General features: G+C 42.1%; 1 protein-coding gene across 5 annotated transcripts in view; it reads left to right on the top strand.

The window, feature by feature from the left end:
• The window catches only part of LOC131950287 (N6-adenosine-methyltransferase non-catalytic subunit), a 65,001-nt gene that overhangs the window by 32,152 nt on the left and 11,903 nt on the right, over window positions 1-20,946 (top strand). For all 5 annotated transcript variants that reach the window (XM_059312373.1, XM_059312370.1, XM_059312371.1 and 2 more), the window contains exons 5-8: window positions 897-959; window positions 1,833-1,920; window positions 7,994-8,084; window positions 13,487-13,625. In XM_059312373.1, the coding sequence (XP_059168356.1) occupies window positions 897-959; window positions 1,833-1,920; window positions 7,994-8,084; window positions 13,487-13,625 (381 nt within the window). The remainder of the gene's footprint in view (window positions 1-896; window positions 960-1,832; window positions 1,921-7,993; window positions 8,085-13,486; window positions 13,626-20,946) is intronic.

The following is a 20,946-nucleotide window of genomic DNA, read 5'->3' as shown; positions in this document are numbered from 1 at the left end:
TCCGGAGGATGCCCCTGAGATGATTTAGTCAGCAATTATTGTAGTCCACTAAACGGCAAGGGGATGCGCATTAAATCTTGTAATACCCCTAACGGATGCCAAGTGCTAAGATAGGCGTAAAAAAAAATTTCTTACTTTTAATTTTGTATACTATACAGAGTGGAAATGCACCCTGCTGGGACACCTCCATTTCGAATCTAAAAAATATATTTCATAGATTAAACTTTCCCATGAGTATTCTTATTAACTCCTCGAAGTTTCATGGTAATTGGACAAAAGGTGAAGTAATGCATGAAAAACAGACAGACAAATAGACCAACATACTTTAATTTATACTAGCTGACCCGCGACGTAGCATACGCCGCTATCTAGTTGTTTTATTTTCTACTGATCAACAACTCATAATTTGTGAATTCCACACTACCACACCCCCCTGTCTCCCACCCCCACCCCGCCCAGTGAAAACAGCCGTTTACAGATGACAAGCAGAACTTATTATCTCCCCTTAGTTTCAAATTGTTTAAAAACTAAATTATCTGCCCCTAATAGCCGTCACTTATTCGAACTGGCTCTACTATTGTAAACATTCGGGGTGAACCATAGCTCACCTGACAGTGGTATCGATATGCCTAGAAAGCAGGGTAGGGGCGGCTAAGCTGCGTGGTGTCTCATATGGCCCCTATGAACCCTATGAAGATATATATATATATATATATATATATATATATATATATATATATATATATATAAAGTCGATATCCGTAGGGAGGTATTGGGAGAATTTTATCTAACAAACACTGAGCTATATTGATGCTAGCCATACTAATAACATTATAAACTATACTCATGTTAGCTTTACTCTGATTAAATTTGAATGTGAGACTTGACATTTCTAGGAAGGATTAAAAGATGACTATGAGACAGAAGAGGTTTACACAGACTCAAGTGCATTTCTCAAGGTTAGTTTCTTTGGTTAAACTGGGGTTAGCTCTGGTTAGTTTCTTTGGTTAAACTGGGGTTAGCTCTGGTTGGTTTCTTTGGTTAAACTGGGGTTAGCTCTGGTTTCTTTGGTTAAACTGGGGTTAGCTCTGGTTAGTTTCTTTGGTTAAACTGTGGTTAGCTCTGGTTAGTTTCTTTGGTTAAACTGGGGTTAGCTCTAGTTAGCTTCTTTGGTTAAACTGGGGTTAGCTCTGGTTAGTTTCTTTGGTTAAACTGGGGTTAGCTCTGGTTAGTTTCTTTGGTTAAACTGGGGTTAGCTCTGGTTAGTTTCTTTGGTTAAACTGTGGTTTGCTCTGGTTTCTTTGGTTAAACTGGGGTTAGCTCTGGTTTCTTTGGTTAAACTGGGGTTAGCTCTGGTTAGTTTCTTTGGTTAAACTGGGGTTAGCTCTTTTAGTTTCTTTGGTTAAACTGGGGTTAGCTCTGGTTTCTTTGGTTAAACTGGGGTTAGCTCTGGTTTCTTTGGTTAAACTGGGGTTAGCTCTGGTTTCTTTGGTTAAACTGGGGTTAGCTCTGGTTAGTTTCTTTGGTTAAACTGGGGTTAGCTCTGGTAAGTTTGTTTGGTTAAACTGTTGTTAGCTCTGGTTGGTTTCTTTAGTTAAATTGGGTTTAGCAAATGTTAGTTTCTTTAGTTAAACTAGGTTTAGTATAAGTTAGTTTCTTTAGTTAAACTGGGTTTTGCATGATTTAGTTTCTTTAGTTAAACTGGGTTTAGCATATGTTAGTTTTATTTGGTTAAACTGGGTTTAGCATATATTAGTTTTATTTAGTTTACCTGGATTGTACAATAAGTTTCTTTATACTTTGCCATTTGAAGAAATTGTTTGAACTTGTAGGGAACTCAAAGTGCAAACCCACATAATGATTACTGCCAACATTTTGTTGACACTGGAGAGCGGCCACAAAATTTTATTCGAGATGTTGGTAAGTAATATTTTAAATATTAAGCTTTAATTCTTTTTTTACTGTCTGGCTGATTTGGGTTATTTATTTTACATCAATTCGGTTTATAAATTAGCCTGTCGCTTGACCTACTTTTTTTACCATCGTCATGGTAATGATGGCTGCCAAAAACGGCGGTCATTATTTTTGCATATTATTCAACGATACCAGTCTAGTTTAAATAATGGACGATTAGTGTTTGTTGCAAACTTGCCATTTCTACAGTTTTTGGTCTAATCGCTGAGAATATAGCTGAAATACTATTACCACGGTTTTGCACATGAAAGTAAGTATTAAACAGTAAAAAAAGGGTTGAAAACAATTTTAGTTGTCATGGAAACCCAAAAAACCTCCGCCATTTTGAATTTTTCGGTACTTTTAAAAATGCTAAGGCTTTTTTATTTATGCACCTATAGCAATCTAATTTAAACTGCTTATATTTCAGTATATATTAACACTTTTGTCACGACAACTTTTTGATATAGCTACAAGTAAGAATTTTACAAAGTCTAAAAACTGTACCTTTTTAGTATATAAAAGTTTCAAAATTTGCATATTAATTATCAAATACTTTTTTCTATGAAAGCCATCACAATTCCCTGGTGACAAAAGTTAAATTTTTGCATGAAGAACAATTACTGAAAATATGGTGGGCATTGTTTAATTAATAAAAAAGAAGTAGGCTTTTTAGTGTTAAAAACCTGCGAACTGAGAAAAAAGCCAAAAGTAAAGAACAGTAGGTCACGAAAATATCATATCTGTGTAAACTGCAAAGCCAATTGTAAGCTTTGGGCCTTTCCGTGATGATGGAAATTAAGATTATCAAATAATGAGAAATTCAGCTTTTCAATGATGCCAAATACAATATGATGACAAATATAAAACTTTTTATAGAGAGCTTGTAAAATTGGTAAAAATTGGTTATTTATTAATTAATAGGGTCATAAAAGTTGTATTTTAAACACATAAAAAAAAATTTATCTCATTAAAGTTATTGTTTTCTTAATACAGAAATAGCATGCATTTTCGGTAATGGGGAAATTCCTTTAAAAAAATTAAAATACTTATACTTTGACGTTTAAAAATAAAACCTACTAATTTTTCTCTGTACGGGCTACATTCGACTTTTAATATTTAGGCCTAATAATAAACTTTGTCGAAAATATTAAAGCATGAATCAGTAAAACAGGTACACAATACATGTTACTGATTAATAGTAAATTGGTAGTTAAGTTTTGAGAGGTCTATTACATTTTTGTGGATTTCCACAATAGGGGGGAGGGATCCGGCCAAAAGTGGATTCGTGTGGGGGTGTTCGAAATTTTTGTGGACGTCTTAAATAGATGACACCTAAATAAAATTGGTAATAAATTAAAGGTAAATAAATGAATTTTTTAATTGTTTAAGTCATCTTGAACAATAATGAAATTTAAAATCTTGGTTGACACCCTCAAATAAATATCAATAATTTATATATAATCTGGGATGCCGTCTTGAGTAACATAGTTTTCTCACTGCCTAGATTTGCAAACGTAAGAGTTATAAATTGTTGAAACAAAACAACTAAGACTGATAGAAATTGAAAACGCTTACTATTCAAGTTACTTTTTATCCTGGCTGGATCAAGGAAGGCAAACATGATTGTATGCATTACATTATTTATTTCCCTGCTTTTTACGCTCATAAAGAACTGACCATTTATAATGTGCGTCATTTTATTAGCCCACCCCTAGTTTACTATTAATATGAATCAAAGATTTAAATATATATTTATAAAAGTATGTTTGCCTGTATGTAGGTTTGTTTGTCTTTTATGCGTTACAAGTTGTTTAGAATACTTGTGGGTAGGTTTTTGCAAGAACAAGAAAAGAATTTAAAATTTTGAAGGGGTGGTGACCTGGCAGGTTGTGATTTGTTCTCAAGACTTTCCCATCTTCATTTTAAAGTGTTCTGTCTACCTCATTATTATGGAGGGTAATTAACATACACTCAAGGCTCTCATACAGTGTGTCCTGGTGGATTCGTGCGCTAGTGTGGACAGATCCTTGCCCCCAACACCTGAAATCCAAGCATCTGCAATTTTTACATTTTAATAATTCAATTTTAGAAAACAAGTTCATGCATCTAAACATCCATAATTAATTAAGTATTGATTAAATCCTCTTTGCCACAGCTAAGCATGGGATATGTATGCTAGTATGTGTGTGCATGTATGTATGTACACACATATATATATATGTATGTATATATATATATATATATATATATATATATATATATATATACATACTAGCGTGCCCATCCCAGTTTGTTGCTGCTGTCTCAGAAGAAAGTCTGACGCAATATTTTAAGAGGGTTTCATCAATATGTTACCAACCCTGTATTCTTAAACATCTGGTCTTGTTTTCTAAAACTAAGTTATTTTAAATGTAAACAATGTCTGCGCTATATTTCTTGGATATTTGTCGGGGCATTGGTTTGCCCACACTACTGTCTAGCACACCTTGTGGCGTGCTGTATGAAAGCCTTGATTGCATGTTAATCACTCTCCGTAATAGTGAGAGATAGAACACCTTTTGGTGACAGCCCATGTGTTAGGGCTGTAGAAACCCTGGGTAGCCGCCAGTTGCACTACCAGGCAGGGGGAGCCACCGGTTGCACTACCAGCACCAGTTACACTACCAGGCAGGGGGAGCCACCGGTTGCACTACCAGGCAGGGGGAGCCACCGGTTGCACTACCAGGCAGGGGGAGCCACCGGTTGCACTACCAGGCAGGGGGAGCCGCTGGTTGCACTACCAGGCAGGCACTGCGTATGGCTCCTGTCACTGTTTAATCATCAAATGTGGCAAACAAGAGCACCCATGACATCAGGACAGTCGCCTAGGTGTGTTTTACCTCAATATATGAGGGTGATTAACATCCACTAATGGTGTTCATTCAGCACACAAGTTAAAATAAAAAATGCAGACGATGTCATTTGAATGTTATAATTATGAAGCCTGTCATTGAGTTTCCTTTCTTCTGGGAAGAACAGGCACACGTGATTGGCAAGCTATGTTGTGTGCAATCTTCTGGTACAGTTTCTTATATTTTTTCATTCATTTTTTTCCCCTTAGGGGTCATCCATTTATGACCTCCACACGAGGGGGGAGGGGTATTCATCCATCTATATCTATATATCTATATATATCTATATATATATGTATGTATATATATATATATATATATATATATATATATATATATATATATATATATATATATATATAATTCTCTTCTGGGAGACGCTAGAAAACAAGCTGTAAGCGCGCTCCCTACCACCCCACCCCTACATGGTCTGGTGAGCTTTGGTTCACTCTAAATGTTTACATTCGTAGAGCCGGGTTTAGTGACGGCTATTAGGGGCAGATAATTTAGTTTGAAACGATTTTAAAATTAGGGGAGGTAACTAAGAAGAGGAGGGTAGGGGTAGTATCGTTCTTAACGACCTACTGATAGTGTTTAGCAAATATTTTCAGTGGCAGCATTGGTACTGTCGAATTCAAAAATTATGAATTACTGAAAGGGTAGAAAATAAAACAACTTAATAGCGGCGTATGATACGCCGCGGGTCGGCTCGTATGTTGACTTTAACATCAAAATACTTACATTTTAAAAAATTCAAAAAAATAAAAAACAATATAAAATGTATTATTTCAGCTGTTCTTGTGTTTAAAAAAACATCAGCTCAATGGGTGAACAAATGTATCAGAGATGTTACTGTGTACTGCCCGACTAAGAAAAAAGCAGCAATTTTTTACAAGCGGGAAAGGGGAGGGATATTGACCACGGCAATTTTCTGAAACAATTTATGGTATTTGAAGTTTATTTTTAAACGATTCAAAGAATTGAAACATAAGTTTAAAAACAATAAGATCTAGACCAAGGACCTGATAGATTCTTGCAACCAATCATGGTAGGCCTGGACCTGATAGATTCTTACAACCAATCATGGTAGGCCTTCATTATTTTTTTTTCAAGTAACAATTTCAAAATATCACGTTTTAAAAATTAGAAATTTAACTAAGGCGCTTGTAGATTGTGCTTGCACGGTCAGGTGTGTAGGGCTCACGTGGTCAGGTGTGTAGGGCTCACGTGGTCAGGTGTGTAGGGCTCACGTGGTCAGGTGTGTAGGGCTCACGTGGTCAGGTGTGTAGGGCTCACGTGGTCAGGTGTGTAGGGCTCATGTGGTCAGGTGTGTAGGGCTCATGTGGTCAGGTGTGTAGGGCTCATGTGGTCAGGTGTGTAGGGCTCATGTGGTCAGGTGTGTAGGGCTCATGTGGTCAGGTGTGTAGGGCTCATGTGGTCAGGTGTGTAGGGCTCACGTGGTCAGGTGTGTAGGGCTCACGTGGTCAGGTGTGTAGGGCTCACGTGGTCAGGTGTGTAGGGCTCACGTGGTCAGGTGTGTAGGGCTCATGTGGTCAGGTGTGTTGGGCTCACATGGTCAGGTGTGTAGAGCTCACGTGATCAGGTGTGTAGGGCTCACGTGGTCAGGTGTGTAGGGCTCACATGGTCAGGTGTATAGGGCTCATGTGGTCAGGTGTATAGGGCTCATGTGGTCAGGTGTGTAGGGCTCATGTGGTCAGGTGTGAAGGGCTCACGAGAAAAGGGGGAGATGTGGTGTGTAGGGCTCATGTGGTCAGGTGTGTTGGGCTCATGTGGTCAGGTGTGTAGGGCTCATGTGGTCAGGTGTGTAAGGCTCACGTGGTCAGGTGTGTAGGGCTCATGTGGTCAGGTGTGTAGGGCTCATGTGGTCAGGTGTGTAGGGCTCATGTGGTCAGGTATGTAGGGCTCATGTGGTCAGGTGTGTAGGGCTCACGTGGTCAGGTGTGTAGGGCTCACGTGGTCAGGTGTGTAGGGCTCACGTGGTCAGGTGTGTAGGGCTCATGTGGTCAGGTGTGTAGGGCTCATGTGGTCAGGTGTGTAGGGCTCATGTGGTCAGGTGTGTAGGGCTCACGTGGTCAGGTGTATAGGGCTCATGTGGTCAGGTGTATAGGGTTCATGTGGTCAGGTGTGAAGGGCTCACGAGAAAAGGGGGAGATGTGGTGTGTTTTGGAAATATGTGAGATCAGTGTCCGTAAGGTTTAGGAAAAGTAAAATGATATAATTAGACGATGTAATTAGACAATGTAATTAGGCAATGTAATTAGACGAATTTTAGTCATGAATAGCGAGACAGCCACAATTGACAGCCACAAATTACATCAAATAGTCCAACCTGTTTAATTAAAAATATTTTATGACTTTCTCCAACCTCCGACTACCTTAAAAAAAATAGTTTATAAAATCAAGAGGTACAGAGTGTCCATGCATAATCTCTTTCAATAAAATTCCAGACTTTACAGTTGTTTATTATGACAATGTAAAATGTTATGTCCTCTCACATGATACTATTCTGATATTTCATTTTGGTATATAGTTTGCCAAGAGACGGGAAGTAACAGGCAGTTTTCTTTTAAATCATTTGACTTTGATGCTTTTTATATTTGTGTAGCAAAGCGTTTTATTGTGGAATGGCAGATGATGTGTAGGTTACTTTGTAGAATCACATCAAAGTGTAAGCGCTGCTATTTAGATAGTAGCTATATTTTTTCTTGAAACATTTTGTGAAGAAACAAACACATTTCTGCATTAACATTTGAATTTAACAATAGCTGGAGCAAAGCCTAGCCGATAAGGCTAGTATTTACATATTTATATGTAGCATGTACATTGTCTTAAATAATCTGCAGAAAGTTTGGCTATTTAAAGTTGTTTCAATTCAAACATAAGGTTGGGAAGAAATATAAAGTAATACATAATCTAATGTTCAAATTTTGTGTATACAAAAAATAAAAAGTAATCCATAATGTAATGTTCAAATTTTGGATAGACAAAAAATATAAAATAATATATAATCTAATGTTCAAATTTTGGATAGACAAAAAATATAAAATAATACATAGTCTAATGTTCAAATTTTAGACAAAAAACTAATTCCATGACCTTCATTAATTTGTTCCTTTGACCTCCAGGTCTTGCCAACAGGTTTGAGGAATATCCAAAACTTCGAGAACTAATTCGACTGAAAGATGAACTGATAGAAAAAACCAATACACCACCAATGTAAGTAAATGACATCAGATAGACCACCAATGTAAGTAAATTACATCAGATACACCACCAATGTAAGTAAATGACATCAGATACACCACCAATGTAAGTAAATTACATCAGATACACCACCAATGTAAGTAAATTACATCAGATACACCACCAATGTAAGTAAATTACATCAGATACACCACCAATGTAAGTAAATTACATACACCGCCAATGTAAGCAAATTAGATACACCGCCAATGTAAGTAAATGACATCAGATACACCACCAATGTAAGTAAATTAAATACACCACCAATGTAAGTAAATGACATCAGATACACCACCAATGTAAGTAAATTAGATACACCACCAATGTAAGTAAATTAGATACACCACCAATGTAAGTAAATTAGATACACCACCAATGTAAGTAAATTACATCAGATACACCACCAATGTAAGTAAATTACATCAGATACACCACCAATGTAAGTAAATGACATTAGATACACCACCAATGTAAGTAAATTACATCAGATACACCACCAATGTAAGTAAATTACATCAGATACAAGACCAATGTAAGTAAATTACATACACCACCAATGTAAGTAAATTAGATACACCACCAATGTAAGTAAATTACATCAGATACACCACCAATGTAAGTAAATTACATCAGATACACCACCAATGTAAGTAAATTAAATACACCACCAATGTAAGTAAATTAGATACACCACCAATGTAAGTAAGTTAGATACACCACCAATGTAAGTAAATGACATTAGATACACCACCAATGTAAGTAAATTAGATACACCACCAATGTAAGTAAATGACATCAGATACACCACCAATGTAAGTAAATTACATCAGATACACCACCAATGTAAGTAAATTAGATACACCACCAATGTAAGTAAATTAGATACACCACCAATGTAAGTAAATTAGATACACCACCAATGTAAGTAAATTAGATACACCACCAATGTAAGTAAATTAGATACACCACCAATGTAAGTAAATTAGATACACCACCAATGTAAGTAAATTAGATACACCACCAATGTAAGTAAATGACATCAGATACACCACCAATGTAAGTAAATGACATCAGATACACCACCAATGTAAGTAAATTACATCAGATACACCACCAATGTAAGTAAATTAGATACACCACCAATGTAAGTAAATTAAATACACCACCAATGTAAGTAAATGACATCAGATACACCACCAATGTAAGTAAATTAGATACACCACCAATGTAAGTAAATTAAATACACCACCAATGTAAGTAAATGACATCAGATACACCACCAATGTAAGTAAATTAGATACACCACCAATGTAAGTAAATTAGATACACCACCAATGTAAGTAAATTAGATACACCACCAATGTAAGTAAATTACATCAGATACACCACCAATGTAAGTAAATGACATTAGATACACCACCAATGTAAGTAAATTACATCAGATACACCACCAATGTAAGTAAATTACATCAGATACACCACCAATGTAAGTAAATTACATACACCACCAATGTAAGTAAATTAGATACACCACCAATGTAAGTAAATTACATCAGATACACCACCAATGTAAGTAAATTACATCAGATACACCACCAATGTAAGTAAATTACATCAGATACACCACCAATGTAAGTAAATTAAATACACCACCAATGTAAGTAAATTAGATACACCACCAATGTAAGTAAGTTAGATACACCACCAATGTAAGTAAATGACATTAGATACACCACCGATGTAAGTAAATTAGATACACCACCAATGTAAGTAAATTACATCAGATACACCACCAATGTAAGTAAATTAGATACACCACCAATGTAAGTAAATGACATCAGATACACCACCAATGTAAGTAAATTAGATACACCACCAATGTAAGTAAATTACATCAGATACACCACCAATGTAAGTAAATTAGATACACCACCAATGTAAGTAAATGACATCAGATACACCACCAATGTAAGTAAATTACATCAGATACACCACCAATGTAAGTAAATTAGATACACCACCAATGTAAGTAAATTAGATACACCACCAATGTAAGTAAATTAGATACACCACCAATGTAAGTAAATTAGATACACCACCAATGTAAGTAAATTAGATACACCACCAATGTAAGTAAATTACATCAGATACACCACCAATGTAAGTAAATGACATCAGGCACTAAATCTGTTAAACAACAGTAGTGGGTTCAAGTCTAATACTGAGGTCTGTGTAAAGAGGGTGTCTTCACAAACCACAAACAGGGTGTCTTCACAAACAGGGTGTCTTCACAAACAGGGTGTCTCCACAAACAGGGTGTCTTCACAAACAGGGTGTCTTCACAAACCACAAACAGGGTGTCTTCACAAACCACAAACAGGGTGTCTTCACAAACAGGGTGTCTTCACAAACAGGGTGTCTTCACAAACAGGGTGTCTTCACAAACAGGGTGTCTTCACAAACAGGGTGTCTTCACAAACAGGGTGTCTTCACAAACCACAAACAGGGTGTCTTCACAAACCACAAACAGGGTGTCTTCACAAACAGGGTGTCTTCACAAACAGGGTGTCTTCACAAACCACAAACAGGGTGTCTTCACAAACCACAAACAGGGTGTCTTCACAAACAGGGTGTCTTCACAAACAGGGTGTCTTCACAAACCACAAACAGGGTTTCTTCACAAACCACAAACAGGGTGTCTTCACAAACAGGGTGTCTTCACAAACCACAAACAGGGTGTCTTCACAAACAGGGTGTCTTCACAAACCACAAACAGGGTGTCTTCACAAACCACAAACAGGGTGTCTTCACAAACAGGGTGTCTTCACAAACCACAAACAGGGTGTCTTCACAAACAGGGTGTCTTCACAAACCACAAACAGGGTGTCTTCACAAACCACAAACAGGGTGTCTTCACAAACAGGGTGTCTTCACAAACCACAAACAGGGTGTCTTCACAAACCACAAACAGGATGTCTTCACAAACCACAAACAGGGTGTCTTCACAAACCACAAACAGGGTTTCTTCACAAACAGGGTTTCTTCACAAACAGGGTGTCTTCACAAACAGGGTGTCTTCACAAACAGGGTGTCTTCACAAACAGGGTGTCTTCACAAACAGGGTGTCTTCACAAACAGGGTGTCTTCACAATTAGAATATTTGTACAAATAGGACTATTGATCAGACACTTGATGGCCTCTAACACTGGGCACTAGGACGTGTGGCCCTACAAAATGTTTTTGTGTTTCTTGAAAATAAAAAAAGTAGATGACTTCAAACTTTGTGAGATAATAAAATTGATCCTATGTGATGATAGCGCTAATGAAAGTGAGGAAAAATTGTATTGTGACCTGCTGCTGTCTGTTCAACACATCTCGTGTGCTGGTACACGCAAGATTTTAGACTCAATGTGAACAACACATCCAAGCAATTCCACTTCTATTGGCCCAACTAGACTTGGTACCATTCCACTTCTATTGGCCAAACTAGACTTGGTAACATTCCACTTCTATTGGCCCAACTAGACTTGGTACCATTCCACTTCTAATGGCCCAACTAGACTTGGTACCATTCCACTTCTAATGGCCCAACTAGACTTGGTACCATTCCACTTCTATTGGCCAAACTAGACTTGGTACCATTCCACTTCTATTGGCCCAACTAGACTTGGTACCATTCCACTTCTAATGGCCCAACTAGACTTGGTACCATTCCACTTCTAATGGCCCAACTAGACTTGGTACCATTCCACTTCTATTGGCCCAACTAGACTTGGTACCATTCCACTTCTATTGGCCCAACTAGACTTGGTACCATTCCACTTCTATTGGCCCAAAACAATGGGGTTTTTGTAATTTGTTAAATCTTTTTTCTTCTTCTTTGTGATTGTGTATTGCCCACTGAATAAGGAAGTAGGCATACAAGAGCTTCTGATCTTTAAACTAATAATACATTGGTGCCTAGAAATAGGCTTGCTTTTATGGCAAATTGTTTGCTGCTGAAAAAGCACTTTTCTATATAGACATGTAGTAAACCCCATTAATCAGTTCCATATCCAGTTTTTTATGTGTTTTTTATAAGAAAACTGAATTTGAAAATGATAAATGACTATAAAAACACAATACAATAAAAGATTAGAAGATCAACTGGTTTTATAAAGTGCATATACTTTTGAAACCAGTAAAACAGATAGCTATCATAGGTGTTGGGGTGAGATTAGCTTGAGCTTAAGGAAGATATTAGCCTAGGTGTAGGGGTGAGATTAGCTTGAGCTTAAGTAAGATGTTAGCCTAGGTGTAGGGGTGTAGGGGTGAGATTAGCTTAAGCTTAAGGAAGATGTTAGCCTAGGTGTAGGGGTGAGATTAGCTTAAGCTTAAGGAAGATATTAGCCTAGGTGTAGGGGTGAGATTAGCTTAAGCTTAAGGAAGATATTAGCCTAGGTGTAGGGGTGAGATTAGCTCAAGCTTAAGGAAGATGTTAGCCTAGGTGTAGGGGTGAGATTAGCTCAAGCTTAAGGAAGATGTTAGCCTAGGTGTAGGGGTGAGATTAGCTTGAGCTTAAGGAAGATGTTAGCCTAGGTGTAGGGGTGAGATTAGCTTGAGCTTAAGGAAGATATTAGCCTAGGTGTAGGGGTGAGATTAGCTTGAGCTTAAGGAAGATGTTAGCCTAGATGTAGGGGTGAGATTAGCTTGAGCTTAAGGAAGATGTTAGCCTAGGTGAAAGGGGAAAGGGTGGGAGGCGCTTCACTTGATTACACTGTTAATGTTACACTGTTAATGTTTAACTCTTTCGGTAACGTTTACTGACTTACCTTAACTTGACTTGATGTACAATTTTTTCTTACTTTTATCAGTACGCTTTGATTCCTTTGATTGACCTGTTCCAAGTTCTCTTTATCTCAAATTTTACTCTCACATCAAAAGAAAATATTTCAAAACTTTCATTTGTTAGGCTCTGGTAAGTTGAGGTACCACAGTATTTTATTTCATTGGAAAGGCATCTTTCCAGCATAGTATGCTTGCTTGATGATATACCTGCTCCAATATGCTTGGCAAAAAAAAAAAAGGGTAAATCACACCTACCAAGAAAGTTAAAGGTTCAAAAATTAAACCCATCATCTGTGAATTACTTATTTTGCATCATCCAAGGTATTTTCTTTCAACAACTTCTGACTCTTTTTTAATAATAAAAAATAATAAAAAAAACAGCTGTAAATTACCTTTAAAATAAAATCTTTTTATATTTTTCTCCTGCTGCATTAAAGTGGAAGTATTTTTACATGAATTTGAATAATCAGTTTCTAAAATAGTCACCTCATTGCTTTTCTTTTATGGAAGTTTTGATGATTGTTTTATGTTGGTATATTCATTTTCAGGTATCTGCAAGCCGATTTGGAGTATTTTGAACTAAGAAATTTAAAATGTAAGTTTGATGTGATCCTGGTGGAGCCACCTCTGGAGGAGTATCAGAGAACACAGGGGGCTGTCTTTGACAAGTACTGGGACTGGGACGAGGTAAGGCCACTTGGGTTCTAGTCAATTTAGCCATGTGTTTTTGTATGCTTTCATTTAGCTTCAATGTGGGTCTAAAACTGGTTTGAAGAATAGTTATTTACAGGACTGTCTGGGTAACAACTAGAATCAAAGTCTCCACCCCATCAAATCAAAGTCTCCACCCCATCAAATCAAGGTCCCCACCCCATCAAATCAAGGTCTCCACCCCATCAAATCAAGGTCCCCACCCCATCAAATCAAGGTCTCCACCCCATCAAATCAAGGTCTCCACCCCATCAAATCAAGGTCCCCACCCCATCAAATCAAGGTCTCCACTCACTCCATCAAATCAAGGTCCCCACCCCATCAAATCAAAGTCTCCACCCCATCAAATCAAGGTCTCCACTCACCCCATCAAATCAAGGTCCCCACCCCATCAAATCAAGGTCCCCACCCCATCAAATCAAGGTCCCCACCCCATCAAATCAAGGTCCCCACCCCATCAAATCAAGGTCCCCACCCCATCAAATCAAGGTCCCCACCCCATCAAATCAAAGTCTCCACCCCATCAAATCAAGGTCTCCACCCCATCAAATCAAGGTCTCCACCCCATCAAATCAAGGTCCCCACCCCATCAAATCAAGGTCCCCACCCCATCAAATCAAGGTCCCCACCCCATCAAATCAAGGTCCCCACCCCATCAAATCAAGGTCCCCACCCCATCAAATCAAGGTCCCCACCCCATCAAATCAAAGTCTCCACCCCATCAAATCAAGGTCTCCACCCCATCAAATCAAGGTCCCCACCCCATCAAATCAAGGTCCCCACCCCATCAAATCAAGGTCCCCACCCCATCAAATCAAGGTCCCCACCCCATCAAATCAAGGTCTCCACCCCATCAAATCAAGGTCCCCACCCCATCAAATCAAGGTCCCCACCCCATCAAATCAAGGTCCCCACCCCATCAAATCAAGGTCCCCACCCCATCAAATCAAGGTCCCCACCCCATCAAATCAAGGTCCCCACCCCATCAAATCAAGGTCCCCACCCCATCAAATCAAGGTCCCCACCCCATCAAATCAAGGTCCCCACTCCATCAAATCAAGGTCTCCACTCACCCCATCAAATCAAGGTCTCCACTCACCCCATCAAATCAAGGTCCCCACTCACCCCATCAAATCAAGGTCCCCACTCCATCAAATCAAGGTCTCCACTCACCCCATCAAATCAAGGTCCCCACCCCATCAAATCAAGGTCCCCACCCCATCAAATCAAGGTCTCCACCCCATCAAATCAAGGTCCCCACTCACCCCTTGTCCCCACTCACCCCATCAAATCAAGGTCTCCACCCCATCAAATTAAGGTCCCCACCCCATCAAATCAAGGTCTCCACTCACCCCATCAAATCAAGGTCTCCACTCACCCCATCAAGGTCTCCACCCCATCAAATCAAGGTCCCCACCCCATCAAATCAAGGTCTCCACTCACCCCATCAAATCAAGGTCCCCACCCCATCAAATCAAGGTCCCCACCCCATCAAATCAAGGTCCCCACCCCATCAAATCAAGGTCTCCACTCACCCCATCAAGGTCCCCACCCCATCAAATCAAGGTCCCCACCCCATCAAATCAAGGTCCCCACCCCATCAAATCAAGGTCCCCACCCCATCAAATCAAGGTCTCCACTCACCCCATCAAATCAAGGTCCCCACCCCATCAAATCAAGGTCTCCACTCACCCCATCAAATCAAGGTCTCCACTCACTCCATCAAATCAAGGTCTCCACTCACCCCATCAAATCAAGGTCTCCACTCACCCCATCAAATCAATGTCCCCACCCCATCAAATCAAGGTCCCCACCCCATCAAATCAAGGTCTCCACCCCTTCAAATCAAGGTCTCCACTCACCCCATCAAATCAAGGTCTCCACTCACTCCATCAAATCAAGGTCTCCACTCACCCCATCAAATCAAGGTCCCCACCCCATCAAATCAAGGTCCCCACCCCATCAAATCAAGGTCTCCACCCCTTCAAATCAAGGTCTCCACTCACCCCATCAAATCAAGGTCTCCACTCACTCCATCAAATCAAGGTCTCCACTCACCCCATCAAATCAATGTCCCCACCCCATCAAATCAAGGTCCCCACCCCATCAAATCAAGGTCTCCACCCCTTCAAATCAAGGTCTCCACCCCATCAAATTAAGGTCCCCACCCCATCAAATCAAGGTCTCCACCCCATCAAATCAAGGTCTCCACTCACCCCATCAAATCAAGGTCTCCACTCACTCCATCAAATCAAGGTCTCCACTCACCCCATCAAATCAAGGTCCCCACTCCATCAAATCAAGGTCCCCACCCCATCAAATCAAGGTCTCCACCCCTTCAAATCAAGGTCTCCACTCACCCCATCAAATCAAGGTCTCCACTCACTCCATCAAATCAAGGTCTCCACTCACCCCATCAAATCAAGGTCCCCACTCCATCAAATCAAGGTCCCCACCCCATCAAATCAAGGTCCCCACCCCATCAAATCAAGGTCCCCACCCCATCAAATCAAGGTCTCCACCCCTTCAAATCAAGGTCTCCACTCACCCCATCAAATCAAGGTCTCCACTCACTCCATCAAATCAAGGTCTCCACTCACCCCATCAAATCAAGGTCCCCACTCCATCAAATCAAGGTCCCCACCCCATCAAATCAAGGTCTCCACTCACCCCATCAAATCAAGGTCTCCACTCACTCCATCAAATCAAGGTCTCCACTCACCCCATCAAATCAAGGTCCCCACTCCATCAAATCAAGGTCCCCACCCCATCAAATCAAGGTCTCCACTCACCCCATCAAATCAAGGTCTCCACCCCATCAAATCAACGTCTCCACTCACCCCATCAAATCAAGGTCCCCACCCCATCAAATCAAGGTCTCCACTCACCCCATCAAATCAAGGTCTCCACCCCATCAAATCAACGTCTCCACTCACCCCATCAAATCAAGGTCCCCACCCCATCAAATCAAGGTCCCCACCCCATCAAATCAAGGTCTCCACCCCATCAAATCAAGGTCCCCACCCCATCAAATCAAGGTCTCCACCCCATCAAATCAAGGTCTCCACCCCATCAAATCAAGGTCTCCACTCACCCCATCAAATCAAGGTCTCCACTCACCCCATCAAGGTCTCCACTCACCCCATCAAATCAAGGTCTCCAACCCATCAAATCAAGGTCTCCACCCCATCAAATCAAGGTCTCCACTCACCCCATCAAATCAAGGTCTCCACTCACCCCATCAAATCAAGGTCTCCACCCCATCAAATCAAGGTCTCCACCCCATCAAATCAAGGTCTCCACTCACCCCATCAAATCAAGGTCCCCACTCACCCCATCAAGGTCTCCACTCACCCCATCAAATCAAGGTCTCCAACCCATCAAATCAAGGTCTCCACCCCATCAAATCAAGGTCTCCACTCACCCCATCAAGGTCTCCACCCCATCAAATCAAGGTCTCCACTCACCCCATCAAATCAAGGTCTCCACTCACCCCATCAAGGTCTCCACTCACCCCATCAAATCAAGGTCTCCAACCCATCAAATCAAGGTCTCCACCCCATCAAATCAAGGTCTCCACTCACCCCATCAAGGTCTCCACCCCATCAAATCAAGGTCTCCACTCACCCCATCAAGGTCTCCACTCACCCCATCAAATCAAGGTCTCCACTCACTCCATCAAATCAAGGTCCCCACCCCATCAAATCAAGGTCTCCACCCCATCAAATCAAGGTCCCCACCCCATCAAATTAAGGTCTCCACCCCATCAAATCAAGGTCCCCACCCCATCAAATCAAGGTCTCCACTCACCCCATCAAATCAAGGTCTCCACCCCATCAAATCAAGGTCCCCACCCCATCAAATCAAGGTCTCCACCCCATCAAATCAAGGTCTCCACTCACCCCATCAAATCAAGGTCTCCACTCACCCCATCAAGGTCTCCACTCACCCCATCAAATCAAGGTCTCCAACCCATCAAATCAAGGTCTCCACCCCATCAAATCAAGGTCTCCACTCACCCCATCAAGGTCTCCACCCCATCAAATCAAGGTCTCCACCCCATCAAATCAAGGTCCCCACCCCATCAAATCAAGGTCCCCACCCCATCAAGGTCTCCACCCCATCAAATTAAGGACCCCACCCCATCAAATCAAGGTCCCCACCCCATCAAATCAAGGTCTCCACCCCATCAAATCAAGGTCCCCACCCCATCAAATTAAGGTCTCCACCCCATCAAATCAAGGTCCCCACCCCATCAAATCAAGGTCTCCACTCACCCCATCAAATCAAGGTCTCCACCCCATCAAATCAAGGTCCCCACCCCATCAAATCAAGGTCTCCACCCCATCAAATCAAGGTCTCCACTCACCCCATCAAATCAAGGTCTCCACTCACCCCATCAAGGTCTCCACTCACCCCATCAAATCAAGGTCTCCAACCCATCAAATCAAGGTCTCCACCCCATCAAATCAAGGTCTCCACTCACCCCATCAAGGTCTCCACCCCATCAAATCAAGGACCCCACCCCATCAAATCAAGGTCTCCACCCCATCAAATCAAGGTCCCCACCCCATCAAATCAAGGTCCCCACTCCATCAAATCAAGGTCCCCACCCCATCAAATCAAGGTCCCCACCCCATCAAATTAAGGTCTCCACCCCATCAAATCAAGGTCTCCACTCACCCCATCAAATCAAGGTCCCCACTCACTCCATCAAATCAAGGTCTCCACTCACCCCATCAAATCAAGGTCCCCACTCCATCAAATCAAGGTCTCCACTCACCCCATCAAATCAAGGTCCCCACCCCATCAAATCAAGGTCTCCACTCACCCCATCAAATCAAGGTCTCCACTCACCCCATCAAATCAAGGTCTCCACCCCATCAAATCAAGGTCCCCACCCCATCAAATTAAGGTCTCCACCCCATCAAATCAATCAAGGTCCCCACTCCATCAAATCAAGGTCTCCACTCACCCCATCAAATCAAGGTCTCCACTCACCCCATCAAATCAAGGTCTCCACCCCATCAAATCAAGGTCCCCACCCCATCAAATCAAGGTCTCCACTCACCCCATCAAATCAAGGTCTCCACTCACCCCATCAAATCAAGGTCTCCACTCACCCCATCAAATCAAGGTCTCCACCCCATCAAATCAAGGTCTCCACCCCATCAAATTAAGGTCCCCACTCACCCCATCAAATCAAGGTCTCCACTCACCCCATCAAATCAAGGTCCCCACTCCATCAAATCAAGGTCCCCACCCCATCAAATCAAGGTCCCCACCCCATCAAATCAAGGTCTCCACTCACCCCATCAAATCAAGGTCCCCACCCCATCAAATCAAGGTCTCCACTCACCCCATCAAGGTCTCCACTCACCCCATCAAATCAACGTCTCCACTCACCCCATCAAATCAAGGACCCCACTCACCCCATCAAATCAATGTCCCCACCCCATCAAATCAAGGTCCCCATCCCATCAAATCAAGGTCTCCACCCCATCAAATCAAGGTCTCCACCCCATCAAGGTCTCCACTCACCCCATCAAATCAAGGTCTCCACTCACCCCATCAAATCAAGGTCCCCACCCCATCAAATCAAGGTCCCCACCCCATCAAATCAAGGTCCCCACCCCATCAAATCAAGGACCCCACTCACCCCATCAAATTAAGGTCCCCACCCCATCAAATCAAGGTCCCCACCCCATCAAATCAAGGTCCCCACCCCATCAAATCAAGGACCCCACTCACCCCATCAAATTAAGGTCCCCACCCCATCAAATCAAGGTCCCCACCCCATCAAATCAAGGTCCCCACCCCATCAAATCAAGGTCCCCACTCCATCAAATTAAGGTCCCCACTCACCCCATCAAATCAAGGACCCCACTCACCCCATCAAATCAAGGACCCCACTCACCCCATCAAATCAAGGACCCCACTCACCCCATCAAATCAAGGTCCCCACCCCATCAAATCAAGGTCTCCACCCCATCAAATCAAGGTCCCCACCCCATCAAATCAAGGTCCCCACTCCATCAAATCAAGGTCCCCACTCCATCAAATCAAGGTCCCCACTCCATCAAATCAAGGTCCCCACCCCATCAAATCAAGGTCCCCACTCACCCCATCAAATCAAGGACCCCACCCACCCCATCAAATTAAGGTCCCCACCCCATCAAATCAAGGTCCCCACCCCATCAAATCAAGGTCCCCACCCCATCAAATCAAGGTCCCCACTCCATCAAATTAAGGTCCCCACTCACCCCATCAAATCAAGGACCCCACTCACCCCATCAAATCAAGGTCCCCACTCCATCAAATTAAGGTCCCCACTCACCCCATCAAATCAAGGACCCCACTCACCCCATCAAATTAAGGTCCCCACCCCATCAAATCAAGGACCCCACTCACCCCATCAAATTAAGGTCCCCACCCCATCAAATCAAGGTCCCCACCCCATCAAATCAAGGTCCCCACCCCATCAAATCAAGGACCCCACTCACCCCATCAAATTAAGGTCCCCACCCCATCAAATCAAGGTCCCCACCCCATCAAATCAAGGTCCCCACCCCATCAAATCAAGGTCCCCACCCCATCAAATCAAGGTCCCCACTCCATCAAATTAAGGTCCCCACTCACCCCATCAAATCAAGGACCCCACCCACCCCATCAAATTAAGGTCCCCACCCCATCAAATCAAGGTCCCCACTCCATCAAATTAAGGTCCCCACTCACCCCATCAAATCAAGGACCCCACCCACCCCATCAAATTAAGGTCCCCACCCCATCAAATCAAGGTCCCCACCCCATCAAATCAAGGTCCCCACCCCATCAAATCAAGGTCCCCACTCCATCAAATTAAGGTCCCCACTCACCCCATCAAATCAAGGACCCCACTCACCCCATCAAATCAAGGTCCCCACTCCATCAAATTAAGGTCCCCACTCACCCCATCAAATCAAGGACCCCACTCACCCCATCAAATCAAGGACCCCACTCACCCCATCAAATCAAGGTCCCCACCCCATCAAATCAAGGTCCCCACCCCATCAAATCAAGGTCCCCACCCCATCAAATCAAGGTCTCCACCCCATCAAATCAAGGTCCCCACCCCATCAAATCAAGGTCCCCACTCCATCAAATCAAGGTCCCCACTCCATCAAATCAAGGTCCCCACTCCATCAAATCAAGGTCCCCACTCCATCAAATCAAGGTCCCCACCCCATCAAATCAAGGTCCCCACGGTGACCCGTCAAAAGAGCGCACGACATAAGAGCGCCGACATAAGAGCGCAGAC

Source organism: Physella acuta, unplaced genomic scaffold, assembly GCF_028476545.2.
Source record: "Physella acuta isolate Inbredline_101_S28 unplaced genomic scaffold, ASM2847654v3 ptg000750l, whole genome shotgun sequence".
NCBI lineage: Eukaryota > Metazoa > Mollusca > Gastropoda > Physidae > Physella > Physella acuta.
This window is presented reverse-complemented; position numbering and strand designations above follow the sequence as displayed.